The 27,868-nt window shown below is 53.6% G+C and overlaps 11 protein-coding genes across 11 annotated transcripts; 8 read left to right on the top strand and 3 right to left on the bottom strand.

The window, feature by feature from the left end:
• Positions 1-82: 82 nt before the first annotated feature.
• On the top strand, positions 83-4,116 carry EV422DRAFT_576381 (uncharacterized protein). The gene is made up of 18 exons (XM_053073232.1): positions 83-336; positions 403-495; positions 558-707; positions 778-923; positions 993-1,076; positions 1,138-1,202; positions 1,274-1,406; positions 1,477-1,780; positions 1,847-1,911; positions 1,991-2,102; positions 2,186-2,303; positions 2,342-2,409; positions 2,472-2,558; positions 2,618-2,722; positions 2,793-2,883; positions 2,954-3,501; positions 3,568-3,657; positions 3,734-4,116. Exons 1-18 carry the CDS (start codon positions 163-165, stop codon positions 3,860-3,862), a joined length of 2,562 nt encoding a protein of 853 aa, XP_052928906.1. The 5' UTR covers positions 83-162; the 3' UTR covers positions 3,863-4,116.
• A 1-nt stretch (position 4,117) lies between these two features.
• Positions 4,118-5,195, top strand: EV422DRAFT_517843 (cytochrome b5-like heme/steroid binding domain-containing protein). Its single transcript, XM_053069480.1, has 2 exons — positions 4,118-4,649; positions 4,723-5,195. The coding sequence occupies exons 1-2, from the start codon at positions 4,508-4,510 to the stop codon at positions 4,941-4,943; spliced, it is 363 nt and encodes a 120-aa protein (XP_052928905.1). The 5' UTR covers positions 4,118-4,507; the 3' UTR covers positions 4,944-5,195.
• A 37-nt stretch (positions 5,196-5,232) lies between these two features.
• On the top strand, positions 5,233-6,481 carry EV422DRAFT_517838 (thioredoxin-like protein). The gene is made up of 3 exons (XM_053069479.1): positions 5,233-5,394; positions 5,514-5,697; positions 5,765-6,481. The coding sequence occupies exons 1-3, from the start codon at positions 5,376-5,378 to the stop codon at positions 6,285-6,287; spliced, it is 726 nt and encodes a 241-aa protein (XP_052928904.1). The 5' UTR covers positions 5,233-5,375; the 3' UTR covers positions 6,288-6,481.
• EV422DRAFT_605890 (uncharacterized protein) lies at positions 6,328-7,853 on the bottom strand. Its single transcript, XM_053073788.1, has 7 exons — positions 7,472-7,853; positions 7,365-7,393; positions 7,183-7,299; positions 7,073-7,120; positions 6,915-6,990; positions 6,640-6,843; positions 6,328-6,576 (listed from the first exon to the last, which is right to left on the bottom strand). Exons 1-7 carry the CDS (start codon positions 7,566-7,568, stop codon positions 6,521-6,523), a joined length of 627 nt encoding a protein of 208 aa, XP_052928903.1. The 5' UTR covers positions 7,569-7,853; the 3' UTR covers positions 6,328-6,520.
• A 175-nt stretch (positions 7,854-8,028) lies between these two features.
• EV422DRAFT_553926 (nucleophile aminohydrolase) lies at positions 8,029-9,371 on the top strand. Its single transcript, XM_053071883.1, has 6 exons — positions 8,029-8,135; positions 8,206-8,287; positions 8,352-8,546; positions 8,625-8,735; positions 8,808-8,866; positions 8,938-9,371. Exons 1-6 carry the CDS (start codon positions 8,122-8,124, stop codon positions 9,221-9,223), a joined length of 747 nt encoding a protein of 248 aa, XP_052928902.1. The 5' UTR covers positions 8,029-8,121; the 3' UTR covers positions 9,224-9,371.
• A 49-nt stretch (positions 9,372-9,420) lies between these two features.
• EV422DRAFT_249748 (uncharacterized protein) lies at positions 9,421-13,974 on the bottom strand. Its single transcript, XM_053065731.1, has 4 exons — positions 13,780-13,974; positions 13,248-13,689; positions 12,928-13,181; positions 9,421-12,867 (listed from the first exon to the last, which is right to left on the bottom strand). The coding sequence occupies exons 1-4, from the start codon at positions 13,857-13,859 to the stop codon at positions 9,618-9,620; spliced, it is 4,026 nt and encodes a 1,341-aa protein (XP_052928901.1). The 5' UTR covers positions 13,860-13,974; the 3' UTR covers positions 9,421-9,617.
• Positions 13,975-14,545: 571 nt separating this feature from the next.
• On the top strand, positions 14,546-15,650 carry EV422DRAFT_517832 (uncharacterized protein). The gene has a single exon (XM_053069478.1). The coding sequence runs from the start codon at positions 14,922-14,924 to the stop codon at positions 15,267-15,269; it is 348 nt and encodes a 115-aa protein (XP_052928900.1). The 5' UTR covers positions 14,546-14,921; the 3' UTR covers positions 15,270-15,650.
• Positions 15,651-16,294: 644 nt separating this feature from the next.
• Positions 16,295-19,916, top strand: EV422DRAFT_517825 (armadillo-type protein). The gene is made up of 11 exons (XM_053069477.1): positions 16,295-16,452; positions 16,519-16,742; positions 16,815-17,049; positions 17,149-17,283; positions 17,349-17,670; positions 17,736-17,965; positions 18,029-18,454; positions 18,529-18,785; positions 18,867-19,222; positions 19,305-19,621; positions 19,710-19,916. Exons 1-11 carry the CDS (start codon positions 16,366-16,368, stop codon positions 19,842-19,844), a joined length of 2,724 nt encoding a protein of 907 aa, XP_052928899.1. The 5' UTR covers positions 16,295-16,365; the 3' UTR covers positions 19,845-19,916.
• On the bottom strand, positions 19,917-23,599 carry EV422DRAFT_517822 (stress-activated map kinase interacting protein 1-domain-containing protein). Its single transcript, XM_053069476.1, has 10 exons — positions 23,294-23,599; positions 22,389-23,149; positions 21,798-22,305; positions 21,477-21,720; positions 21,327-21,401; positions 20,928-21,260; positions 20,749-20,843; positions 20,524-20,646; positions 20,304-20,439; positions 19,917-20,200 (listed from the first exon to the last, which is right to left on the bottom strand). Exons 1-10 carry the CDS (start codon positions 23,378-23,380, stop codon positions 20,127-20,129), a joined length of 2,436 nt encoding a protein of 811 aa, XP_052928898.1. The 5' UTR covers positions 23,381-23,599; the 3' UTR covers positions 19,917-20,126.
• Positions 23,600-24,080: 481 nt separating this feature from the next.
• On the top strand, positions 24,081-24,935 carry EV422DRAFT_492432 (pseudouridine synthase; the record flags this gene model as incomplete). The annotated part of the gene is made up of 1 exon (XM_053067599.1): positions 24,081-24,935. One exon carries the CDS (start codon positions 24,081-24,083, stop codon positions 24,933-24,935), a length of 855 nt encoding a protein of 284 aa, XP_052928897.1.
• A 1,664-nt stretch (positions 24,936-26,599) lies between these two features.
• Positions 26,600-27,847, top strand: EV422DRAFT_517816 (uncharacterized protein). Its single transcript, XM_053069475.1, has 4 exons — positions 26,600-26,835; positions 26,987-27,194; positions 27,295-27,367; positions 27,431-27,847. The coding sequence occupies exons 1-4, from the start codon at positions 26,671-26,673 to the stop codon at positions 27,744-27,746; spliced, it is 762 nt and encodes a 253-aa protein (XP_052928896.1). The 5' UTR covers positions 26,600-26,670; the 3' UTR covers positions 27,747-27,847.
• Positions 27,848-27,868: the final 21 nt, after the last annotated feature.

The following is a 27,868-nucleotide window of genomic DNA, read 5'->3' as shown; positions in this document are numbered from 1 at the left end:
TGACTGCCTCGCATTAGGGGCGGACAAGAATGTCGTCCGAATTCGCGCCGCGTAAGCAGAAGCCTCAAGCCACGTCTCAAATGTCCGCTTCTCAAAAAACCTACTCGGAAACTGTTATATACGTAGGAAGAGGAACGTATTCCCCCTAATTATACAGCAAAGATGTCAAACCAAACGTATAACCAACTCTGGATAGACGGCAACAAAGAGCTTGCGGAGCAGCTAGAGTACGAGACCCCCAAAGATGCCACGCTGCAGGTCAAAGACCGCGAAGCAGCCGTGCAGCATTTGGCCGTGCTTTACGTGAGGTACATCCAGATATTTCGGAAACTGGAGGTGCGGCCTGATTCCCTTTTCCTTTCCATCTTATTTTCCACGGACTTATGCAATCGTTTTGCGTAGAACTCGTATGATCAGATCGTTCATCCCCAAAAACGACGACTGCTGCGGGATGTGGTGATTGCGACGATGGGACGGATGGTCGAGATCAAGCATGTAAGGCGTCTTCTCCTCGCACATCAAATAAACACATGTGGCTCATCGAGCCTTTCCAACAGAAACTCGTCGAGCTGGAGCTGACAGATTTCCTCAACATCGGCGACATCCTAATGGACATGAAACTGACGCCGGACGACCTTCGGATCCCCATACCCAAATTCTATGTTGAGGAGAGAGTGGATAGGATAACGCAGCATTCAGCTCTTCTGGTATGCTGACAATCAGGAGCATTCATGAATTAATGGAGGATTGACGGTGCGATCGGTGCATGAACAACAGGAGAGCCTTAGCGCAAAAACAATGGGCTTCGGCGAAGCCGTCCCGCCCTTCCCACCCCTCAAGATCGCAGACGCTATTCGCATCATTCAGGTGAACGAGCGCGGGCGGCAGGGCAGGCTGAGGGCGAAGTACATGGCGGATATCAAGTATGGCATCTTCTCAGCTTTTCGATGAGGACTACGATCATGAAAGCTGACGGTGATTGAACTCGTCAGGCTGCAAGCACATAGAGAAAAAGACCTTGACCAGAATGAGGAAGATATGGAAGTCAATATTGCTGCGATACGGATTCAGAAAGTGTGAGTGCGGGTTCTATACCAAGTGCCAAATTACAGACATAGCCTTACATCCCGACTCCAGGTACAAAGGTTTCAAAGCCCGCCAAATCTACAAAAAGATGATGCACGACGAGCTCGCATTTCTAGGTACATCCCCACAACATCCCTCAAACCTCTCAGAACTGTTTCTCATGTGACGACTCTCCTCGTCAGGGCAGGGATGACATCCGTACTAAAAGATCCGAAAACAAACCCGATCGTCAAAGCGGAGAATAACCGCAACAGGAGGAAATTCATTCAGCAGCAGTTTGAGGATGAGTACCAGCAGGCGTTGGTGAATACCCGTGAAAAGTACGCATTGCCTCCATGGTCCAAAAACAGTCCCGACTTGGAACGAGAACATTTCTAAAACCATCTCTAGGATAATGAAAGTCGAAGGCCCCGACATGCGCGAATCCCTCCAAGACACCTTCCGCCACTGGTACATGGAATACAAGCGCATCAACGGCAAATTTCCCGATTTCCCTACCGACAAAGTCTGGCAGAACCCAAATTTCAAATTTGAACTTACCGCTGACGGCCAGATTCCTGCGCCGCCGCCGGATGTGGAGGCGAGCGAGGGGGGGAGTAAACCGAGTACCGCGGGGAGCAAGAAGGGGAAGGGCAAGGATAAGGAGAAGGGGAAGAAGGAGAAAGGGAAAGAGAAGAAGAAGGGGAAGGGGGAGGTCTGTTGCCTTTTTCGAGGGGCTAGGAGATGTGCATTGTGTCTGACTGACTGGTGGGTTGGGTAGGAGGAAGAAGACCCCGACCGCTTCAAATTCGACGACTCCACGTACTTGGAGGACATCAAAACAGAGTAAGTCGTACCCTTCGAGTACCATCTCCGAGTGGTCCATCAGCATCGATCCTGACTCCTTTGTACTGGTGAACCGCAGACGCTCAACCTTCGCCGACAAATGGGCCAGAAAAGACGAAGCTGAGAATTTCGCCCAGAAGCATGACCAGGAAATCGTCAAGGGCGAAAAACGGCGCGAAGTCGAGGCCGAGGTGCGTAACTATCATTTGCCCTCGACCACCATCGTATTTTCCGAGGCGTCATAGTTTAAAACTCATGGTTTTGTCGTTGCTAGATCAAAAACCAAGTAATGGAAATCCTAAAAGAAGAGCTCAAGAACCTGAAAATGGCAGTGGAGAGAGAAAAGGCTGGAAAGAGCAGGAAAGGGAAGAAGGGCAAGAAGGGGAAGAAAGGTCTGTTCATCGCCAATTCCTTTCACCTGTATCCACAGCCGTGTCTCATGTGAAGGATGGTGCAGGAAAGAAAGGTGGGAAGAAGGGTGGGAAGAAGGGGGGCAAGGTGGGTTTTGCGAAATCTTGTTCTTGGATGGGCAGAGATGTGATGCTAATGCCGAGATGTAGAAAGGGAAAAAGGAGAAAGACATCACTGCCAACAGAACGATGGAGTCGTTGGTGGAGGAGTTGGTCCAGACGGGGATTTTGCAGAAGGTACGTATTCACCCGGAATTTCTGAGTTTCAACAAAATTCGGAGTAACACCCCGATTAGTACCCACCAGCGTCGCTACGAGATTTGCGCGGCGAGTTTGATGTCTCTGGGACATCGACGAGTAAGGTGACGGCTTTGAAGCCTACGCTGGGGGAGGTGCAGAGGGTATGGGTGTGGGTGGGATGTCGGGTTTGCTTTGAGCGGGTGTTGGTGGCTTATGCACGAGTTCATGCAGGCTGTCAGTGAATACTGCGTGTTACCTCTTGGACTTCCGGAGTCTGTGTCGATCCCGGCGGTGACTAGCGTTTTGCTGTTTGGGCCAAAAGGTTGGATAGTTTCGGGAACAACCATCTTGTACGAGGCAGGAGATACTTACCCCGCGATGTAAACCAACAGGAACCGGCAAATCCCTCCTCGTCAACGCCGTCGCCTCCGAACTAGGCGCCTATCTCTTCAACCTCACCCCTCGCAACACCGCCGGCCAATTTTCCGGGAAAGCCGCGACTTCCAAAATGATCCACATGGTCTTCAAAGTGGCCAAAGCGAACGCCCCCGCCATCATCTATATCGACAACGTCGAGATGATCTTCGCTAAAAAAGTGCCCAAGGATGATACATCCGAGCCCAAACGCATCAAAAAGGACTTACTCAAAGCCATGAAGGCGCTTAAACCGGAGATGCGCGTCCTGGTGATGGGGGTGAGCAACAAGCCGTGGGATGGGGAGATGAAGGCGCTGCTGCCGCCGTTTGGGAAGCATTTGATGGTCCCGAAACCGGATTATGCGTCGCGGAATGCGCTGTGGAACTTCTTTGTGGGGAAGAAGGTGCCGAGTGCGGTGGGGGGATTGAATGTTAGTTTGCTGACGAGGATGAGTGAGGGGTTGTCTGCGGGGCAGATTTCGCTGGCTTGTGAGAGGGCACTGACGAATCGGAGGTTGAAGCTTGTAAGTGATGTTTTGGGAGCGGGATGCGCCACACAGTACTGTACTTTTGACACCCGCACTTCGTAGCTGCGATCAAGACCGCTGGTGACCAACGAGCTAGTAGAGCAGATCCTGAACATGTATCCAATCGACAAGGACGAGGATAAACCGTTTTGGGTACGATAACCGACCCTCTGTGTCTTCTCTGCCGAAAGCGGACATCAATTCTTATCCCGCACATCATTTTCCACAGGACTTCTATGAAAAGACCCCACTAGTCAAGAAGCGGACGGCATTGCTCACGGCGCCGGATGATGAGGGGGATAAGAAGAAGGATGCCAAGGGGGCGAAGGGGAAGCCTAAGTCGGCGAAGAAGAAGTAGTGTTGGAGATGTGGTACTAGAAGCTTACGTGATTGTGTAGGCTTACGGCACAATATACGGAGTCGCTGGTGACAGACAACCTGTGATATGGAGGTGCTTGGACGTGGTTCCTTCCTGGATGTCCCTCCTTGGATGCTTGCAGTCTCGTAGGCCATCTCCCGTCCAGATGCGTCCCCTCTCAATTTCAACTCCGCTCCGGTGAGGCAACGCGTTCTCAAGTTCTCCAGTTTCTCACATGTCTGCTGGATGACGCGACTTGCACCGGCAAATCCACAGCCAATCGCCCGCCACATAAAGCCGCTCAGACCAACTCCCACCAGCTCCCCGTCTCCGAAATGGCCCATCAACCCACACCAACACCAGAGATCACGACCCCCTTCGACTTCCTCGGCGACTCGCCCCTCCTCAAAGTATCCGCTCTCCTCTTACTCCTTTGGGGGTTCTCCATTGTCATTAGAGGGAGGAACCAGCACGTTCCGGCCCCTGAAAAGCCAAGTACTGCGAAGAGGTATGGAAAATTGCTGGGAAGATGGCGACGTGGCGGGGTTCTACATGTAGGACATAAACCCCTCAGACAAGCCCGTGCGTACTCACCCTCACACCCCCACCAGCTCAACCGCACCGCGCACATCACCCAGCACCAAAATGACATTCACACCACCCGGCCAAAATTCCACCCGCGGGAACCTCGGCCCAGAAGGCACCGAGTCATTCACACCCGCCCAGCTCGCGCAATTCGACGGGAAGGACGAGTCCAAGCCTGTTTATATCGCTATCAGGGGCGTTGGTACGTGTGGCCCTCTCCCTCTCATCCTCCGATCCCCCCTCCCGACACATACTCACCGATATTTCATTTCCAGTGTTCGACTGCACAACCGGCCGCTCCATGTACGGCCCCGGCGGCAGCTACGGCATCTTCGCGGGCAAAGACGCCTCGCGCGCCCTCGCCAAATCGAGCCTGAAGGCCGAGGACGTCGTCGCGGATATCCAGGGGTTGACGGAGAAGGAGGTTGAGACGCTGGAGCAGTGGGAGACATTTTATAGGAAGAAGTATCCGGTTGTGGGGAGGTTGGTGCAGTAGGAGAGGATGCTAATGGAACGAGTGAGGGGATGGAGGGAATGGCAGGTGTAAATAGGGGTTCTTGTAGGGCATGTAGCACATATGCAGGTTTGATCTTCGTAATTGGGGAATTTCTCACAACAACCGTCACTGCTTCTTAATGCGATGTGCGCTGCATCAGTGAAATGGATTTTGCTTGGCTGTATATATAGTATGGCGGAGTAACCGCACACTTAATGTGCTAATGTTGAGGGGTGAGAACGCTAGTCAAAACGCCAATGTGTGCTAGCTACAGTACTGCAAGTGAGAGAGTGAGCTACCCATCTGCGGCCAATCCACGTCGCTTCACGCACAACGCGCGATAGACCAACACACTTTGAAGCCGTGGTGGTCCAGTCTCACCCCAGTCTCACCCACACTTGGCTCGCCAACGTTCAAGACCTAGCACCAACAATGTCTTCCGAAGACACAGGTACGCTTTTCAGCTCTGCACAACGGGAAACTGTTGTTATCTCCTGTGTCAAGAAACTCGTGGGAACAAGGTGATCTTGGAAGTTTTCGATCCACTCTTACGCTCTTCCTTTCCACCAGAATGGAACGATGCGCTGCGGGCGCAGGGCATCATAGAGCCGAAGGAGGCAGAGATTACAGAAGAGCAAATTGAAGAGATGATGGACAAAGTCATTCGGAATAAGTTTGGGGAGAAGGCCATAGAAGACCGGACGCTGGATGAGCTGGACGAGCTGGAGGACGAGGAGGACGACCGAATTTTGGAGTGCGTAACCAACGTGCGCTGGATCGTTAAAAGCTTCGGGTGAAAAGTCTTATTGTACTTCCCACAGATCATATCGGCGGCAGCGTATGGCGGAGATGAACGAGGCAGCACGAAAAGAGAAATACGGCAGTGTCATCCAAATTTCGAAGACAGACTACCAAGTCGAAGTCACCGAAGCGAGCAAAAACACCTGGGTCGTTCTCCACCTCTTCCAAAACCACGTGTCGGCCTGTAAGCTCGTCAACGGCATTCTCGACCGGTTAGCCCAAAAGTACCGCGCAACAAAGTTCCTCAAAATCGTAGCCGATCAATGTATACCGAACTACCCGGACCGCAACACACCAACCCTGTTGATCTACGGAGAAGGTGACCTGAAGCGGAACATTGTGGGGATATCGCAAATGGGTGGGGCAGCGACCACCGTGAACTTCATGGAGAACATGTTGAAGCAGATAGGAGCCATCGAGGACTCGGCGCTGACAGCTCAGAGGAGTGAAGGAGACAGCGACGATGAGGGCATGGGCGGATCAGGATTCAATATACGTCGGGCAACCAAACAGGATGAGGAAAGTGACGACGACTGGGATTGAAATTCTTATGTATATATTTCACATAGACCACGTATTTGCACAAATCGATACACGTAACACTTTGCCGTTCAAGCATTCCACCTACCAACCCGATGCTTTTGATACCGCTAGCCCCTCCAAAATAGTTGAGAAGCGAGCCTCGAACTCCCCCCAAAATGCCCATTCACGATGAGACCCGACCGAGATAATCTGCCTTCCCCGACACATGTCTGGCCATAAACTGTCGCACGTCTTCAGTCGCAGCGCTGTTCCTGGTCGTGAATCTTGCCCCACTGCTTGAAAGCGAGAACTAAACCCCCACAGTTATGAGTCCTCAATCGCAATCGCACTACCGAGTCTTGTATCAACTTACTGAAGATAGTGAGGATCAACGGGAAGCTCACGAGACCCGTGAACGTCCGAGCCATGGCGGCGCTAGTCATGTCGCTCACGGCGAGCTCAAGGATCGTCGCCAAGAGGGTCATCGCGACGAAGACCCAGGAGAGGATCGAGCTGGCGAGAGTCGAGCCGTTGGAGAGGCAGGTACCGCAGATGGGTTCGGGGCGGATGGGGAGACCTTAAAGGGACAATGTGGGGTGGTCAGTATAGCTTTGCTCATTGTCATGGACGATGTTTGAACTTCATTACCTGGACGAAGAGGCTGCTGCATTTTGCACATGTATGGGTAGGGAATAGACGACAGGATTGTGGCGGCAACAAGCATCTATCGTCGGTATCACGTCAGACCACAGGGTCAGGGAACCGACCTCACAAGCGCACATCAAGGAAAAAATGCACGTCCATACCATGAGACAATTGCGCAAAGCGTCCGCGGCGCGGTCGAATCGAGGGGCCTGGAACCTAAGCTGTTAGCACGGCCTCGTCCGAGATCCATTCAAACTCCTGTCCAACATACCCAACCAGAAGCACGAGCCCTAGTCTCCGGGGTCAACAAGGCCTGCCTCTCGGTCTCGGTGGCCTCAGCCTGCGAGCGCTCCGTAAGGTACGTGGCGACTTGTCGGGCGATAAGCGCCTAGACAAATGATCAAGACATCTCAGCGGTGCGAAACTTGGGGCATGTGGAGACGATTCACGTACCAACGCCCACAGGAAGAGCAGGGACGTCACTAGTTGGGACATTTGGATGGGTTGAAGAATGACTATCTGTCAACGATACGGGATAGGTACAGCTAGTGACAACTTACCAGCGATCCACTGGGACTTGACATATTCGTAATTCTCATAATACCGGTTCGGGACAAAGAAACTGTCTTGGGTGGTGTAGTCGCCGGTGTCAGACATGGTGATTTGCTTTCAGATCGATTGCAGCTTGAGAGTTTGGTGGTAGGTTGGGTGTCTTTGAAGTGAAACTAAATTCAAGCTGGCGGTTGCTTCGGGCGGCTCTACGCTCTTATAAACGGTTGAGAAACGGAAGGACGTTGCTTCGTCTGCCGAGAAACATCAATTCACTGCTCGCCCGTGGAGGCATATTGAACCATAACCTTTCGTCATCTCTCGTCATGAAATGTGTGGGGGAGCTGTGGGAAGGGGATATCATGCGACAGCCGGTCGGGGGCTCGGTTAATGTGCGACAGGTGTGGAGAGCCAAAGGGTTGACAGGTTGACAGCTTGGGTTTGCAGGTTGACAGCTGCCGGTCAAAGCAGGTTGACAGTACAGTATCACGTGGCTGCGATTAAATCCACTCGGACACGTAGTAATATAGACACGTCCCTTCTCGCAGTTTTCGAAGATCAGCAACATCTCGTCCAGCTGCCGTCCCAGTGAAACCCAGAGCGGCCGTTTACAGTCTTTGCACAGCTTGTTGATCAACCAGGACCGCAGCATATCCCCAAGATGTTTTTGACAAGGCGAGTGGCCAGCTCCTCTTCTAAATGGGTACAGTCTCGAAAATTGACCGAGGCGGCTCTGCTTTCACAGGAGTGAATACGATCGCGGTGTGAACACATTCAGTCCCGAGGGACGATTATTCCAAGTAGAATATGCCGTCGAAGCCATCAAAGTAAGCCACTAGCGTCCTCATCTCCAAAACTGGAACAAAAGGACTGATGGGCCCTTCCGTCCAGATGGGCTCCACAGCCGTCGGAATACAAACCGCAGAAGGCGTAGTGCTGGCCGTCGAGAAGCGGGCAACATCCAGTCTCCTCGAGCCCAGCTCCATCGAAAAGATTGTGGAAATCGACCAGCACCTTGGATGCGCAATATCGGGGTTGACAGCCGACTCGAGGACGATGATTGATCATGCGCGTGTGGAGGCGCAGGTTGGTGTGGGAACTTGATTGGGATGAACGTGGAAGGGGGGGCGCGGAGGACTGATGAGGATTTCATTTTGCGAGTAGAATCATTGGTTTACGTATAACGAGAGGATCAAGGTGGAGAGTGTAACGCAAGCCGTGTGCGATTTGGCCTTGCGATTCGGAGAGAGTGCGGGGTCTGAGGAAGCCTTGATGGTAAGATCTCAGTTTAGTTGAAGATTCGGATTTGGAACGGGAAATTGACGACTGGGCTCTCTCCTCACGTAGTCACGGCCATTCGGCGTTGCGCTGCTGATCGCGGGATGGGACGAGAATGGTCCTCAACTGTAAGCAGGGCAATCGTTTCAAGTCCCATACCATCACCTAGAGATTTAACGAGCGATTTCCTCGTCATCAGTTTCCACACAGACCCATCAGGCACCTTCGTGCGCTACGAAGCCAAAGCAATCGGTTCCGGATCCGAAGGCGCCCAAACGGAGCTCCAAGAGCAATACCACAAGTCCCTCACGCTGAAGGAGGCGGAGGTCCTGTCCCTGAAGGTTCTGAAGCAGGTCATGGAGGAGAAGCTGAACGCGACCAACGTGCAGATTGCGATCGTCACGCCGATCGCGAAGGATGGGTCGGGGGGTTATCGTGTTTTGCCGGAGGACGAGTGTCAGGCTGTTATTGACCAACTAGCTTAAAGAGCAGAGGGCCTTTTTTGTTAGCTTGTGGATACCCGCCGGTGACTTCATGAAGACATATACGGTGATGTGGACGCCACGTTTCTTGTACAACATTCATACAAACGGGATCATTCCAGAAAGGTTTACTGCCGACATCGTTCAAGATGGCAGGAAATCAAAACGTACTTTTGAGAGCACAAATTTTGCCCGAAGGCGATATATATACAAGCGATATTTCCGTATATACAAAAGGGACCCTCTATCCATGAAACAAACAGAAGAGGCCGAAGGTCCAATGGGAGAACCAAAAAGAGAAAGAAATACGGCAGACAAGCAAGCCAACTCGATGCGCTTACAAACGCGTCGAAGGAGGCGAGAAGGGGTGAAAAGGAACATGTGAGTTCCGGAGGGGTCAACTACCATCAGCCTGCACAGACACCCGCGGCGGCCCCGGCGTCGGCGCCAAGCCCACACTCGCCTCATGTTCATTCAAGAATCCATTGAGCGCGGGCGCCCAACCAGGCACAGCCACATCGATGCCAAACCCACACTGCATGAGCGTCGATGGGGGCGCGTGAGACAATATAGCCTGCACTTTCGCGTCGACGCATTCCTGGGCTAGTTTGACGACGCGTTGGGCCGCGACTGCTGAGGCGGCTTGGTGTGGTGCTTCGCGGTTGGCGTGGGTGAGGAGCGAGGCGTGATCGACGAGGCGTTGGGTGGGACGCTGCTGGGCGGCGTTGGGGTCGAGGATGTAGGATTGGATGTCACGGCACCATTGTGTGAGGGCGAGTGATGGGGGTGCGGGTTGCGGGTGGGGCTTTGGGGGGATGTTGAGTACGGTTGCCAGTTTGGAGGATCGGATTTTTGGGGGTCCGTTCGTCTCTACTGGCTCGACGGCGGGGTTGGCGGTCAGTCCGTGGATAACCTCGGCCTGTACGAGGGACTTGCGTCTTTGCAGGGTTCTAGCAGTCTCGGGTATCTTGGTTGGCGAGGTTGTTTCGCTGATCAATGGAGAATCCACAAGGTCCAGCTCGCTGTTCGGCGTGTCGGCTCCACCAGTCCGCAGTACATCCATTTCGAATTGATTGCGCTTGTAGAAGTTCTGGGCTTGCTTTGCGGATTTGCTGCCAACTTTCTGAGAGACGAGCTCCCAATCCTTGCCAAAGGTCGCATACGCGTCCCGAAATGCCACAGTCTCTTCGGTGTTCCAGTACGAGATGGTGCGTTTTGGAAGGTCTTGGTCGTTCCCTGCACCGCCACCTTCAACACCGTCCATGTCGGGGATACCAGTGAGACCAGAGACATCGTCGATTTCTCGCCGTCGGCCGCGTCGTCGGTTCCTCGCATCCACCGCACCTTCCATGCCTTCGCCTTCAACGTCCGGCGACGCGCCTTGCACTGGAGAATCAACGGAGAGGGAAACGGACACCTCATCCAAGATCTGTGTGGTTTCGATGGTTTCTGACTCGACTGTCGTTTCGATCGCGAGTTTCTGCGAGTCGGTGCGCTCTTTCTGCGGAGAGTCCGTCTTACTTCGAAGCACGTCCTGGGAGGCTCCACGCTTATGTGTGCGCGTCACAGTCGTAGTGACCTCGGTGGTTGTTTCAACGATTTTGTTACGCGTTTTCTCCGTCGATGTAACAACCTGGGTATCAATTTCCATATTTGTAGAGTCCATGGTCTGCGCCTGATTTGCTTCTTCCTCCCATCTCCGAGCACGACGTGTCGTAGTATCCTCTTTTGGGTCGGCAGCACCGCTTCTACCAGTTTTGGCCGTCCCCTCTTTCCCCCGCCCTGTACGGCGGCCGCCGCGTCCAGTGTTCTGAGCATCCCTCGGCGTTGAGGCCGGCGGCGGCTCGTCATCCTGCGTGAACAATAGGTACGGCCGCTCTCTTCCGTCCGAGACTTCGCGGCCAGCCCTCTTTGCAGCGGCAGCTTGAACCTTTGCCCGCCGTTGAGCGCGCTTGATCAGCGTTTTGAGGTTGAGCAGATTCTTCTCCCGATAATAGTAATGCACGCAATCTTGGGTATCTTTGAAAGGCAGGTGCCTCGCAATGGAGTGGAAGTTCTTTCCGTAATAGAGCACTTTCTCCCGGAAGATGGCCTGTTCCTCTTCCGACCAAATCAACGCAAGCCGCGCATTGTATTCTTCCAGGTCAGCCGCGGGGTCGTAGACGAGGTTGTTGTAATCCTCGTATTGCAGCAGGCTCTTCTGAGTAGGATCAAGAACCATGTCCGGTTCCTTACATGATCGGTGAGGGTCGTGGTTGGTTGGATCATCATCTGCAATTCCAAGCATCGCCAAAGCCTCTTGGAACTCTGCCTCTGTTCGCACAGTATCCGATGTGAAGGTGCTCCGCCGCGACGTCCGAGCAAAGGGGTTCACGCCCCCAGGTGAGCCATACGCTCCAGCACCTGGGGTTGTCGAACCAGCTGGGTTAGCGCTGGAGAGCATCCCGCTCTTGGCCAATCTCCGGCGTTTCTTTGCCTTGTCATCTTCGAGGGCGTTGATCGATCGTCGCCAGTCGCCTGTCCGTTCATCGAACTCTTCCTGCAACTGGGTACGACGTGCGGCATTGTCGATGAACCTGGCTGCCACTTTTGCCACAATCGCTCCCCTGATTTTCCGGTGCTTTTCGATGTTGCTTTGATAGAAGGGCAGATCGACCGGAGATGAATAGAGTGCACGAATCCGATCCTCGTCTGACATGAGCATCCGCGTTCCGCGAGTCATGAAGGCTCTTTGCGCCCTCCGCCGATTGTTCTGGAGAACCTTGGCCACCAGAATTTGATCTGGTGTTCCAAGTTCCGGGTCCGAGACGACCACATCCTCCTCAGCAGTTAGCTCAGCTTGCAGATCCTCCTCCTCTTCCGTCTGCAGTGCCACAATGTCATCTGACTGGATTTGACATACGTTCGTCTCATCTCCTGCCTTCCCCGCCGTCTCCTCCTCAACCCGTTCGGAAGCCGAGGGCGGCCTGACCTTCTCGGCGGGCCGATTGACAATCTTAATGAGCTCCCTGTACTGAGCCATCTCGCCTTCAATCTCCGCCAGCCGTTTGAGACTTAAACCAGTGTCTTGCAGACTATGCTTCTCCGGTTCCTTCTTTGGTGTATCACCTTCGTCATCCAACACGTCGTTAACGTTATCGTCAATTTCATGATTGGCCTTGGAACCCGCTATCATCGACGGTCGTTCAACACGCGCAATCTCGACAACAGAACCCTTCTTAATGGGCGTGGCAAGATTCGGTCGTTCTGCCAGTCCTCGAGGGCGGAGAAATCCATCCGCGCGATCATACGCGCGATTTAGAGGCGCCATAATCGAGCTTCCGCGAGAGGGACCGACTTCGCCACGGTCAAACGTTACTGAAGGTCGCCGATAATCATTGCGCCAATAGGGCCCGCTTTCCCTTGGATCGCGTGTACCAGGAGTCCAGGCACCCATATCGTAAGGTCGTGGCCCGTTTGCGAAGTGACGTGCTTCGTCAGCTGCTTGAGGACCATGGAAGTCGAAAGATGGCCGCCGAGAAGAGCGTGCCGGTATGAATGGCCCAGCGCCCAGTTCGGGATGCAATCGGCTGGCATCTGCTACACTTGCAATTTGGACGTCAACGGTATCATGCGGAAAGCCATCCATCGGCCGATCAAACCTGGGTCTTCACGGAAGAAGTTAGGTTGTGGCAAGTAAGCGCCATAGATGCGACTAAGACTCCTACCGTGGACCATGCAGTCTCTCGGCATTGATCGCTCGTCGTTCCCTAGCATGCAAGTCCGCCGTCAGCGAAGGCCGTTGTGGCGGGGGTCTGCCCATTGGCGGTCTTCCCCATCGGTCCCCTCCTTCCAATTCTGGTGGGAAAGGGCCTCTGTAGTGACTGCCCATCTCGACTTCTGGAGCTTCACGATGGAGTGCGGGATCCCCAAACGGCCTACGTTGAACACCGTACGGTGTATGATGTTCATAAAAAGGCGGCTATAGATAAAAAAAAACAGTTGGTATGAAGGAGGGGGAAACGGTCGAGCTGAGGTTGCAGCTCACCTCTCGATGATCCCCCGCTTCCCCTCCAAAAGGTATTTGTTCTTCGTCAAGGATGCTCGGTCTTCTTCGACGCTCCATGTGCCAGGCACCATCCCTCTGTGGTGGCGGAGCGTCCCTAAACCGCTGGAAAGGTGGTTGTGCCGGGAGCGGTGGTGGCATTTCGCGCATCTGTGGATTTGGAGACCTTTTAAAGGAACTCGGTGTTGGCCCTTCGTCCCCGAACTGGTCCCCTATCGCATGAGGCATTCGGTCAAATTCGTTCGGCGGCTGGTTTCGCAAGACGCCGTCGCTATAATGTGGGAACTCGGGATCCGCGCCATAGAAATCAGGCTTCCGAGGCGGTGGGGGTTCCCTTCCCCAGTCACCGTGCGGTCCCGGGGGCCCATTCCGCCTCCCATAAAAGTCGGCGGACCTGTCGATAGACTGTCTCCTGGGAAAGCGACTGATTTGAAGAAGATGGAGACGACGTCAGTTTTCCAAGGCATACACGGACACGAATTGGAAACTCAGTGAGTCCGGCAGTGAAACTCACTTTTCCGGACGAAAGCGAGGATCGCCAGTGGGAGGTCGCTCGCGAGCTGCTTCCCTGTATGGGTCGAGTCTCCGGCTCATAGATTGGAGTTCAGGACCACGTACAAAGTCCCGTACGGTCCAAAGGGAGGGCTACAAATATCGACGTTGTCGAGAGGCCTCTCTCACTCGGTCCTTTCAGCGATGCGAGAGTCCGCCGCGCAGACCAAGCAGGTACTGTATGTACATACAGTACAGTACGCCAGGGGTCAGTGAGCCGCCTGCTGCTGTTGTTGGTAAAAAAAAGGGGCGATTTGAATGATTAACGTCCGTCACGTGCGCTTTCGGGGGACTACGAGCGGCTTTCGACTTCACCGATGCCTCACCGGCGCCGTCAACCCCCTTCGTGGTCATGGATGTGAAGGCATGGTCAGCAATGACAGGCACACAACAACTGGCTGCTCTTCAGCTTATAGTCGAACGGGATATCGCGCAGATAACGGCGAAGTCGGCGGAACAGATGCGAGAGCGCGAACGGAACTTGGCCTGAATCAAGGCAAAGTCGGCCGAACAGCTGGAGAATTTCATTCACACCTACGCCCCGCCGGAGTCGTCGTGGCTCACAAAATTGGTCGCGAACTCCTTGGCCAACAAACTCGGATAACCACGAGAATGATTATCGTGCATAAGGAGAGGGGCTACATCATCATATGAATCCGACGACTGAGACGTATGATGATGTGGCCCCCCCTTCTTATGCACGATAATCATTTTCGTGGTTATCCTACCAACTGACTTCCTTGTGACTGCTGGGACACTGTCCAGCTCCGAGCCCTCGTCGCTGCCCTAAAGTTAGGCTATGTCTTGGCGAAAGTGACGTATCTTTTGGCAATAGTCACCATGGGCCTCGGGACTGTGTCCGCGGCTGCGGATCTGTTGGACTGGATGGTGGAATGGAGCTGTGAAGTTGGAACTTCTGAGCTGGGATCGGAGCTTGGGATTGATAGTGGTAGTCCGATTTGAGGAGAGAGACCGACCCCCTGCTGCCCCGATCGTTCCCTGATGGATGCCTCCAGCACATACCTTTATTCATTCGCAGCCTGTCAGTAACTGCACCCCGATACCCAACTATCTGTTCTTTACTGGCAATCGGGTGTTCAGTATATGAATATGATGTGGATTGTGAGCGACTGGGCCCGTATCATTCTTCTCTGTGTGGCGCTTTTGAACTGGGGGCGGAGACCCTTGAAAGTCCTTTTACAATTGAGTTCTGGGTCACTCAAGGATATTCCAAGTAAGTGCCGGAGCTGGTCTACGAAAGCGAGCTTTGAAATCATCGTTCCTTCCTTTGCAAGGTGCAGACGTCAGGAGTACGCCAAGTCTTTTTCGGGACCGTCGCACTCTCCGGGGTGCAGAGAAGTATGCCTGAGGTTCGTATCTAGCCCGTATGATGCGCTGTTCCGAAAAGCTGCAACGCAGCGAGCGAGTGTCGCACGGCAAGCGGAGAATTGACGTTGGCTGTCACAAGATTAGCCTCCACAATTGTGTGCGAAACCTCCGAAGCCACAAACGTGGCCTTCATGATCTTTGTTTTCAAGTCATTCACAATACTTGGCACTTGCCAACAGCATCGACTGTAAGAATTCGACTTACCCTGAGTTCAGTTGTTGTGCCGAGGTTTGCCTAAGTATGAGAGTATGGTCAGTAATGATCTCGCAAAGACGAAGTCCGGGGATGATCCTCTCATTGATGGAAACATCAGGGTTCAAAGGATGTAATCTTTTGGTAATCATGTGAAACACGGATGAACTGAATACATCTTCTGTTTCGGGGGGGAGGGGTGTGGGGTACACTCGAGTGAGGATACTTACATTCTGGTTGATATCCGGGGTCGCATGAAGGTCGCATGAAGGTCCGACCTATGAAGGATAAGAAAGAATTGGTTACCATATGTTCAAAAGAACAGCGACATGGAACTAATCTCGGGTATGGGATCAGAAATCGAATAAACAAAGCAATCTCTTCACTATATTCAGAAGCAGAACTGGCTATACTTTGGGATATCATCCTTTCCCGTCGACATTGACCAAGCCGGGCGCGATAGCTTACCAATGATGTCGAATATCCATCAGCTTCCTGTCCATGTTGATCGACGCAAGGAGAACCACACCTGAAGGCTTTGCGAAAAGAGAAAATGGAGAATCGAGGTCAGCCCTTGACGGCGAAATCAGGTAGCGTCGTTGACGAGAACTTTTTGAAGCATCAGTTGGTGGTGCAATGGCGTTTGTTTTGTATCCTCTTGTGTATCGGAGATTCACACTCTCATCACTTGCGACAAGTGTACTACGATTACCAGGAGATGACTCCTCAGCTTACCTTGTGTGGTGTGGTTCTCAGCGCATCGGCGGAGAGCTGGTATGTGAACGAGGACAAGAAAACGAACACCTTTTTATGCGCCGGCTGAACCCTGCGCCACAAGCGAAATGCATCAAGCCACTCAAGCCCCACGCGCGTCTCCTCACCACTTCCACGTTTCGCTGCGACTTCGGTCCTTGAATTCGCAGCAACGGACAAAGAACTTGCGAAAGAACGCAACATACCGCCAAGAATGATGGGAGATTTAGCTGCGGGGTCGATCAGCACAGAGGCAGAACTGAGCGCTGAAGCTCAGCAGGTGTTCGAAGGCGTTGCGCAGGCATGTTCCAGAGCTATCTTGTCGCACTCTTCACTATGATCTTCCAACTGAACAAGCTCCCTACAGGCACTGCAAAGGGATGTCAATATCCTAGCGGATTCAGCTTCGAGCAGGGCGTCGAAAAAACGATCGCTTGATCATATCAAGAACGAGACTCTGGGAAAGTTACACGTCGCGCAGAACCCTGTCCTCGTGAGGAGGGTCCTGGAGATCGTTTGCAAGCCTCTGATACGATGCTTGAACGACAGCGTCGAAAGCTGTCGGGAAGCCAGCGTTGGACTGCTGATAAGGTGCCTGTCTGATTGATTGCTTTCTATCATTATCCGTGCAATTGTAAAGTCTCACGAGTTTCTAAAACCTAGCTTCGCGGAACAGGTCGACACAGTGATACCTCTCCTCCAGTACATTGTCCCATCCATCGCGTCGCGGCTAGATCAACCGGAATTTGCAGAGCCTGCGGAGGAAATCCGCCTGCTGCTCGTCACGGCGTTGACGCGATTGGTGGATATCACGAAAGGAGGATTCAATCCGTTTGTGGAGGACGTGGTCAAAGTCCTGCAACGGACGTTTCAGGATCCTTTCCCAGATGTCAAGAAGGTGCGTCTCATCTTTGCGCACATTTGCAAGCACTAGACTATCCAATGGAAATGTCAATACTGGGTCGATATCAATGGCTTAGCACCGATCTTCATCCAGGAATCATGCAAACTGGTCATGGGACTGTGTAGTCACTGTCCTCGCGCACTGGCGTACCACGGAGCAACCGTTGCGAAAAGCATTCTGCCATCACTGCATCATCGGCATTCAACCGTTCGAACACTGGGTATTCAGGTAGGCTTTTCCGCTCACAGACAGCGCGCCGATATCCGGCATTGTTTGACTAACCCAAAGATCAGGCGATGCGAGACGTTCTGCTAGTGGACGCTTCCGCATTAGACGACATTCTAGACCCATTGAAACAGCTCACGCTGGACAAGTCCCAGTCTGTGCGGGAGTGCTTGTACAAAACCGCGGGGGAATGGTTGCTGAGGTTGCCCGATCGGTGGTCGATCGGATACAAGATCCTGCCACTCTTGCTTGCGGGTATGACCGACGACGTGGGAAACTCGGCGACGCTTTGTCGCACGTATATGGACGAGATTGGCGCGCTGTACGAGCGCGAGTGGGAGGATCGGTTGAAGGATGAGCTGGATTATGTTCAGCAAGGGATACCGACAGGTAAGATACGTGATTTTCGCTGCCTCCGGGGTTTGGAAGGAAATTCTGATTTTCAATTCTCTCAGATAGACCACGGGTCGGTGCTCGTCATGTAGCCCGCGATTTCACCCAGAAGACGATCAATTCGTGTTTGGAAGGACTGTCAGATTGGAATGCTGAAGTGCGGGTGAAATCCGCGCAAATATTACGAACATTTGCTTATTACGCAGAGGAGAACGTAACCGGCTACCTTGGCACGATATTACCGGTCTTCAATAAAGTACTTGCTGCCGACGAGCCGGATGTCATCAGAGAGGTATTCTCACACCTACTCACAACGAGCGCAGATGAGTTGAGCCACAACTGACGCGCTGTCCAGGTTCTAGCCGCCGCCGAAGTCCTCGGCTCCTACGTCAATCCAACCGTATACCTCGACGTGGTAGGCCCTGCATTGCGCTCCGGTGCAGGCGGAGCGACCCAATACCGCATCGGCTGCCTAAAAGCGCTGGGTGCATTACTGCGCGGCACCCCGCCCTCACGATTCGACACAGTCCGACTCCAAACGCTGATTGGCCTCGTCAGCGATCGCGAATTGATTCATAACGAGAACACGAAACTTTTGGCGGAAGTGGCGTCGGCTGTCGCTGAGATTGTGAAGTTGATCCCCGCGGCGAAAGCGGCGGGAGGTAATCATGATGCGGCTGCTCAAGAGAAGGCAGCCTTTGAGCTTTTTATTATGACCGCTCAGCTCATCAGCGTCGAGGGCAACGAGCAAGTTCCCGGTGTCTCCGAAGTTCGCCAGAAGGTAGGCGTGAAGTTTATCAATGTAACTATTTGTCCACGGAAGTACCCACCGATGTCTAATATCTCTCCTTAAAGGGCGCACAAGCACTGACAACGCTATCAACAGCCTCCGGCCTCTTCAGCATTCAAGATCTCTACGCCCACTACCTCGAGCAATCGCTGCGCCTCCTCGTCCTCTCCGAACCATCATGGACGCGACATTCCCCGGAAATGCGGTTGCTGCGAACCATCACGGTGGCAGCGGGACCCGCCGTGGGGAAGCAGCTGCACTTGATCGTACCCCTGTTTGCGAGACTTACTGCGTTGGAGAGGGATTCGGAGCTTCGCGATGCGTAAGTCCGGAGACTGGAATCCGTGTATCGCAGAAAAATACTGGCATAAACTAAAGCATCTGACGCATATCTCATAAACAGAACATTCGACCTCCTCCTCACTCTCCTCGAAACCCGCCCTACCCCCTTGAACTCCACCCTCGACCTCCCCCACCACTCCACCCCGCTCCTCTCCGACACCATCCTCAAATCCAGCGTCTGGAAACCCGGTCGTCGCGCAACCGCCCTCCGCAGCAAAGCCATCAAAACTCTCGTCGCCCTCCTGCAACAACCCCCCACGGACGGGTGTCTAGGCGCGTTGACGATCGACAGCGTGAAAGCGGCGTGGGAACTGTTGTTGAATGTGCTGTGTAGTTGTTTGGAGGACGATGAGGTTGAGACTAGGGGGGGCACGTTGGGGGTGTGCAGGATCTTGTTGGATGGGGATTTGTTTGACGGTATGTATCCCTGTTTTCCCGCTCTCGTTTCCTCGTAATGCGCCCAACATAATCCACAACCTGACCTACACACTTCACACAGCCCCATCCCTCAAAAAACTTTACCCAGAGCTCCTCAAACGCATGGACGACGCCCGCGACGACATCCGTATCCAAACTGCCAAAACGTTCGCGCACTTCTTTACAGCAGCCACCCTCTTTTCCGCCCGGATGCAGCCATACACTTCCACCTCCCCCCCGGGTGTCACATCCGTCCTCGTTGACGCACACGGGAAGGTAGTTGACCGTGATGCTGGGGAGGGGGCGAGGCTGGTGGAGGTTAGATTGGATGATGTGCACTGGGTTGCGGTTGTGAAGGGGTTGGTGGTGCATATGGATGATGTGAACCCCGTGTTGCAGGTAACTGCTTTCCATTCCATTCAATCTCCCCCTACTGTGCCGGTCTTCATAGAACGTGGATGCTAAACTTCATTCTCTCTTCGACCAGGAATCGATCTTCAAAGCCCTCCAAACAGGCACATCCACCATCCCCGCCACCATCCTCCGCGAGCACCTCACCGCCGTGCGCGGGCGGCATAGGAGCCCGCAGTACATTGACGCGTTGTTGGCTCTGCTTCCCTGATGTATGCATGGCGCTAGTACATGACAAGCCTGGGGGGTATATATACTGTAGATTGGGCGTTAACTCTCTCAACCCCGCTTGTAATATGTCCCTATTTTGTACAATGTATATGCATCAGGATTTCAAGAGGTGAAAAATGGGAGTTGGGCATCTTGCAAATGCAAGGGTAGATTGAAGGGCAGGGCTTTATCCTCGCCCGTCGGGGGGATATGTGAATTGGGATGACGGGACGGGATGGGTTGAGAGGGCAGACGCCCGGGGGCAAGGTGGTCGGAGTCCTCGTCACCGGAACCGCCCCATCCCGCTCTCGCGTTTGTTCATTTGTATCAGGAAGGTGATCTTGGTGCATATCTCGGCTGCAAACGGAAGATAGCAGACACACGAGTCGTTAACCACCCAGAGGCAATTAAACTCCCATCTCCAACCGCCTCAATGCCCCCCACAGAAACCACAGCTCACCAGCCTCACTCTCCGTCGCAGCCTCCAACTCATAACTCCTCGAATCATTCTTATTCGTATGCACGGTCAACTTGAAACTCGTCCCCTTTTTGCTCGTCGGTTTGCAGGATATCACAGAGCTTATATGGTGTGATGCCTGGAGAAAAAAAAGAATCTCGGGTATCAGAATGCTATGAAGATGTGGATGATACCCCCCGGGGGGTGATTTTTGAAAACATACGGTCTTCATAGCATTGAACAGATTCTTCTGTTCACCCGCCATGATATGGATATGGTCGCCGTCGATGGTGAGGATGCGGTCGAGGGTGCGGCCCATGAAGGCTTTGTGGATTACGTTGTATTGCTGTTTAAAAAAAATAGAAACACGATGTCAGTACGTGGTGGATGAGAAGGGGGGGGGGGGGGGGGGGGGGGAGGGAGGAGGGGGGGGGGAGGGGGCGGTTACCTTGTACATGGAGGAGTACTCGTCCGGCTCGATGAAGTGCGGGTGCTCGATGACGGCTTGTTTTTCGTCGGGAGGGCGGAGGAAGACGTCTCCCGCTAGAAAAAAAAAGGCATCCACTCCTTAGTAATCAAGCCCCATCCCAGAAACACACCACGCCCAGAGGAAAAGCCAGTACATACCCCCACCCCCCGCCCTCTTTAAAATACACAACTCGCTAACCCTCAACATCTCCAACGTCTTATCCAGTGGCACATCCGTCTGCGTATCCGCCATCTTGAACACATACTTGCTCGGATCATATTTCCGCTTTCTACATATACTCTCGAATATCTCCGCGAGGGGAATGTTGGAGGCCACGGGCATCGTGGTGGTCTGCTTGACGTCGATGGTGGAGTAGAGGTGCACTTTGAGGAAGACGGTGGTTGTGCGGGAGGGGGAGAGGGGGGAGAGGGGGGAGAGGAGGTCGGTGCTGGAGGTGGGGGTTTTGCGGGCGTTGGTTTCGTAAAGTTTTACTGAGGGAGGGTGGGGGTTAGTGGAGGAGGCGTGTGTGTGCAGAAAGTATTTGTTTCTCTTTGTACCTTGATCAGCAGACGCCTCGCATAACGCAAACTGATCAAACGCGAACTTTGATATCTTCCTCGTCCTCTCCAACGCTACCGAACCACAGAAAATGTTCATTAGAACCCACATCACTCAAACTCATTCCCCCGCTATCGAACATTCCTCACCAGGAAAATCCTCATCAATAAGCCCATCATCCTCCACAATGCGCATATTCCACATAATCACGTCGCGCATATTCGCCGGGATGATCGGCTGCCGTCCTTCTGTCCAGTACTCGTACAGCGCGTAGCCGATAACTTCCTCGACGCTTGCGTCGCGGAGGACCGAGATGCTTAGGGGGGATTCGGGGTCGTCGCTCATTGGGATGAAGATTTTGAGCTGGATGGGGTCTGCGTTGCCTTTTCCGGACTGCGTGGGGAGGGCGGGTTAGCCTGTGATTATACCACGTTGTGAAGAGTTGCTACATTGGGGATGGAGATACGTACGAAATAGCTGTAATCCTTTGCGAAAGGATTATCTGACCGGTTCTGCTCCTGGAACAAAGCAGTGAGGGCCGAGACGGGTTTGGGCACAATCGGGACAGACGGCGTCCCTAATCTCGAATACTGCCGTCTCAGCCCATGCTCTTCGGGTACTTTATACACGGGCAGTTTCTTCTTTTCAAACAGATCCGGTGGAGGTGCGGGCGCCGGCGCTGGCGGCTCTGGCTCCACGTCTTCTTCTTCCGATTGGGAGTCCTCGACGGCTTCGGTGGAAGCTTCTGTTAGTTGTGCTGGGTCGTCATCCTGATCTGGTGTTGCGTCTGGTGGGTACTCGTCGGGTATTGGTTCGAGGTCCTCCACGGACTCTGCGTGGATTTCGATCTCCTCTTCCTCTCTTCTACTGGACGTCGATGGCTCTTCCTCGGAAACCTGGTCCCGTTCCGATGTTCCGCGCGCTGACTCGTCCGGTTGGCTGGGATCTGAGATGAATTCGGAGATTGGAGATCCTTTGCTGTAGAAAAGGGGCAGACGCGTTGGTGTTAGCGGGATTTGACGTCAGAATGTGACTTCAGACGCTCTGATCTCACGATATACCTAGTAGCCTCCTGATCATCGACAAGCGTGGACGGTACAGGAGAGTGTGATCCTTTTTGTATCGATTCCTCCTCTGCATCGGGATCCGTCTCGTTCCCACCTCCCGCATCCGTTTCCATTCGAGAATCCTGCGCAGGTTCCGCTCCGACCTGCGAACTTTCCCCAGTTGGCCTCAACGTATGTTCCCCAGTCTGCATCTGCTGTAGTCTATGCTTCAACATCTCTATCGTGGCTAATCGCTGCTCGTGGACGACTTCATTCGCTGATGTCTCGTTTGGTTCGCCGTCATTCGCAAAGTCGGGCGGCGGTCGGGAGTGTCTTAGCGGGTCTCTGGGCTTATGTTCGACTGGGGGGTTCTCATGTGTCGCCTCGCCGACCCCCTCCCCATGGGCATTTCTCGCTTCTGATGCCCGTCCCGCCTCTGGAAGAAGCACCCTCAAGTCCGCCTGCTCACCATCCGGTGCCGCACGAGTCCTCCGTGACGCACTCCGCGGCCGGACCTGTTCGAATGCCTGACGAGGTGTATTGCCTGAAACTGATGCTGTTGCGGTGGTCGTAGTAGCGAAGCTCGAATCGCTTCGCAGCGGCGCAGGTCGCCTTGTTCGCTCCCTTATTGTTCCGCGCGCCCCTAGACTGCTTCCTCCTCCTGCTCGTGCGAGCGAGCATTTGATGTATTCGTTATCCGGGAACGGTGGGAGGGTTATGATTCGTTCCGACAATGTGTCTCCGTTGGCCAGCATTGCTTTCCGCATCTGATATATCTGTGGTCGAGGAGGGAGGCTGAAATGAGTCCGTGATGCAACCCCATAGCCGTCGCGCGACCACCCTTCTTGAAGCGGCCAAGGTGACCCATTCTTCGACAAACAAACTAGACAGCAAGCAGACGTCTCTCAAGCGGGACGCACCAGGTACTCCGGGTCTGTTATGAGCGACATGACGGCGGCGTAACGTAAAGGATCGGCTTTGCAACGCTCTGCAGGGTGCAGGAGCATGACCTGGCGCGACTTTGCCCCAGCGACGAGAAGTAGCAGAGCCCAGTTGCGACGACGCGCTGTATATTCAGAAGCACCTGTTCGGACGGTTTTCCCAGCGGGTCTGAGGGCTCCTCTGTGTGTATCAGTGCACACGAGGCGTGGGCTATGTGAAGCTGTAGTCGACGGGGAAGGCAGGGAGGGGGAAGGCCATTGCGAACGCGTGCGGATTGAAGGGGCGAGTCATCACTCTTCTTTCCTTTCAATTTGGACCTGCAGCAGAACGGCCCTCCCTCAGCTCGCACGTATCCAGGCTGTCTAGACCAACACTCTCGGCGGCGGAGAACGTACTGTATCCTCCAGCCTCCAGAGCAAACACCAGCCACTCCCGACCCTTGGAATTCAATAAACGAAAATGCTGATAGAAGAAGCGATGCACCCCGTGTTCGATACGGTCGCGGCCGAAAATGTGTCCACGACACCGACCGCGACACCGGAGACAGAGGACGAGGTTAATTCAGCGCTGCTGGCGGGTCGACTCGGTGAGGTCAGAGGCTGTGGGGAAGTCTTGGATTCACTAGCCTTAGTTGACAAGGTGGTCCGGACGAAGACTGTGGGTGAAGACGTCAAGGGACGAGCGAAAGTTACTGTTCAGGAAGTAGTAGGGAAGGGCTCTGAAAAGAGAACAGAAGGTGCTCCGTCAGCTGCAAGCTTTGACGAAATGCAGAATGATGCGCTTAGCCCCATGCCCAATCCACCAATAACGATACAGGGCCACGACCCTCGATACATGCGCACCTACGACATCGACGTTCTCTACTACAACCCCGAAACGTATCTCATCACTAACAAACCCTGGGATCTGCGGATAGATGGGGACACCGAGTCCTGTCCGACTGAGGAGTCTCTTCTGTACAAGCAGTTCCCACAACATCCGAAACTACATCTACTGCACCAATTGGATTACGTGACGAGTGGGGTGCACTGCTGGGGCCTGAACAGGAAAGCCGCCGGACTAGCCGGCAAACTGTTTGTGGCTCGCACTCTCACAAAGACCTACGCCGCCATCGTCCGCGGGCACATGACAAAACAGGGCAAGTTCGCCATCTACACGCCCCTAATCGACAAAAGCGTGCCTTCGAATCGAAACGGGGTCTGCGTCGCTGAAGGATCCGAAGGCAAACCCTGCGAAACACATGTGGAGGTCCTCAAAACGGGCTACTTCCACACTTTACCCGTCACCCTTGTTATGCTGACCCCACATACAGGTCGCCGCCATCAGCTTCGCGTGCACATGCTGTCCATCGGCCATCCGATCATTGGCGATCCTGCTTACGATCCGCGGACGTTGGACGATCCGACTGCGTTCAGGACGATGTTGCACGCTTGGAAGATCGAGATGCCGTTTAAGGAGGAGACGTTGAGGGTGGAGGCGGCGCATCCGTTTGAGGAGTATGTGGCGGAGCAGCCGGGCGTAAGAGCGGATCTGCCGTTGAGGATGCCGCTGCTTGTGCCGCTGGAGCCTGTGCTGCTTGCAAAGCAGGAGGGTGATGCGGCTGTGATAGTCAAGGCGTAGCGTCTACTCGTCGCCATCGATTCACAATTCTTCCGACGCCCTCTGCACCGCCCATACCTTTCTGCCGACATAGGGCCCAGGGAGCAAACTGCTCCCCGAGCGAAGACAGCGACCTTCATTACAAATATCCCCACTGACTTGGATGCTATCTCCCCCCCCCGCATCCGCAACGCCATTGAAGCGACCGAGAACCGATATCCCCGAAGATGTCCCATCGAAAGCCCATCGGCACATCTAGCACGTATTTGTCTCAACAACGGCAGCTACGGGGTCCAGGATTTTCAATGGTTTCCTAGCGGATCGAGACATCATTTGCATAGAGTAGAGCCATATTTGGCCGATAGAATAACCGTGCAGCGATATGTATACTGGCATATAATTATGTAAATATTCGGATGGTTCGGCCCCATCGTGCAAGATATCATATATTCAGCCGGGGCGACTCGACTCCGTAGTCTTCGCCGGAGTCCGCCGAATTTGTGTATACCCTCCTCCAATGATGTTCCACCCCACCTGTTTTAGCTTACAAAGGTAACTCGCCCAGTCCACTTTCACCCTTCCATGCACCCCTATCGTGTCCCACATCTCCTCCCGCAAAAGAAATGTCGTACCGAGGTGATGACGAAAGGATCGCTCCTAAGCACTGTTGCATCACCAAACGTACTATTGCATCACCAAGCCTGCTCACGACAGAGAGGCAATCGCATCTTCGGTCGGGATCGTACACTGTACGGATCGCAACGCAGACGCATGGAGGATATTTCACCGACGAGAAAACTCCCAAACACTACACCATCAATTCATGGGTTTTCTGCCTTTTATTAAATTTTCAGGAGAAGGCCGAAACCTCTCCCACCACCAAAAATTATACCCCCACGCTGACCCCGAAGGGCCAGGTGAACCAAGGCCATCGAACGGTTGTGCAATGCCGACGAGCCTCAATCCGGCCGTGCCTTCTTGATCACACGAAGCCGTGAGTCAGGTAAGTATGCAGGAACTCAAAGGGATGCTGGGCAGGCCTCCCTTTTATAGACGTTGCGGGGAAGCTCTCGAGATTCCTCGGATCCCTGCGCCACACCCAAAAAAGAGGCACAGTCATGCTAACTGCCCGCAATCCGTGTCACCTTGTGTTCCTCCTTCGATCAGCTTCCATTGCTTCTACAGTCATAGCCAGTCACGTGTCTCTGCAGTGATTTCGTATTCTGCTTTTGCTGCCCGCGTTCCGCTTATGTCAACCGAACGCGGTGGGCGACTCCAGCTTCGACGGGACCTCAAACGACTGAGTAAGGTCAACAGGGTCGGTGCGGAGTCTCCACCACTGCTCACGATATCAATGAGTTCTTTACCACTTCGTCGATACTCGCCTCCCACTATGGCCGCCGCTTTCAGAGCGTGGAGGAACTTGAAGCCAAACTTTGCAGCAGGCACGCATTTTGTCGCATAAATACCTAAATCCCCTATCCGGACAGTGTGCGGGGTGCCATCTTTGAAGCAGAACATCGTGATTCACCCAGCAGTGGCCAGCATTCGGGGGAGCCATAGGGTGGGTAGGCGGCAAGATTCCTGAGCTCGTCGAGAACATAAAGCTGTCACGTGACGGAAGACCACCGAATGGAATGACAAATCACTTCACGTCTTGAACGTCTTGGACGTCTTGACGTCCAACTTCCCAGCTTGCGACTTTGCACACTTACCCGACAAGAGGCATTCTCCTTCACCACCAGCGACAGCCGCCATGGGTATCCCGCTCCCCACCGACTCCTCAGTGAAGCTCAACCTGTCGCATCAGGAGGTGTCCCGGATCATTGAGGAATTGGAAAAGGCGTATACTCTCGCCAACGTAGAATGGCTCCCTTCAGATCCCATCGCTGAACTCCTTTGCCGGGAATTGGGATATGAGGTGGGTGGGGAGAGCGGAGGTGGTGTGGAGCAGGACCAGGCTACAAAGACGTCAAAGCCTCGATATCGTTTGAAGGGGTGCACGTCATTGCATCTGTCTTTTGGAGCACACCCGCTCTTTCCGCGGCTTTATCTGACCCGTCCCTTCGTAGGACATGGAAGAGTTCAAAGACGCTCTAGGAGGAACATTCACGGAGCTTCTGAACACTCTCCCGGACGTAGAGACATTGCGTGACGATGCAGGGCTCGTGCGCTTTAAAGTCTTGCCGGAGCCGGATCAGAAAGACTGGAAACCACGGACGCTGAAGCTGCGAATCACTGATCGGTCGCAATTGTGGAATGTTTTGCTGAAGAGTCCTTGTGCGTATCCATTTCATATGGCTGCATGGGGAGATCCTCTTTGCGAGGGACGCGTTCCCTCCGACTCGACCAAAGGCTAATGTTGTATGGATTTTGTCAGATGCGGCATTGCAGGTGCCGGAGATGGAGTTTGCGATCCAGAGGAACGGCGTCAAGCGGATAGATTCCATCTAGTACGTCCATTTTCCCCACCTTCCATCCACTCACCAAGTCATAACATAATCTTCGATTTCCAGCAACCACATCGGAAACAGCGTTTTCGAACTAGCCGGGCATCTCCGGACAGTCCCTGTCTCGAACGACCACGGCGAAAAAATCGCCGACTGCATCGGCTCTCTGAACGACCTGTTGGACGTGCCCGTCCCGTGGTCCTGCGTGGTGGTGGACCCGTCGGGAATCTCGCAGTTCTCTGATATGGCGGATGTGGAAGTTATTGATGGCATTGTAGAGTCGGACGATGAGGATAAAGACGATGAGGATGAGAATGAGAGCGAGGAAAAGGCAGAGGAGGTGCCGGCTTCTAGCGAACCAGCAGTAGATTCTCAGATCTGAGTAGGCGTATATATTAGGCATAATCTAGATGGACGTTTAGACCTTGGTTTGAGCAGCTTTTCGTAATTTATCTTGATGGCGAGCACAACGCGAAGATGCTGTGTTGATGGATCTATCTGTCT

This window comes from Fimicolochytrium jonesii (genome assembly GCF_025526975.1).
Source record: "Fimicolochytrium jonesii strain JEL569 chromosome Unknown EV422scaffold_3, whole genome shotgun sequence".
Classification (NCBI taxonomy): Eukaryota; Fungi; Chytridiomycota; class Chytridiomycetes; order Spizellomycetales; family Powellomycetaceae; genus Fimicolochytrium; species Fimicolochytrium jonesii.
The sequence above is the reverse complement of the archived record's forward strand: the minus strand, read 5'-3'. Positions and strand labels throughout refer to the sequence as shown.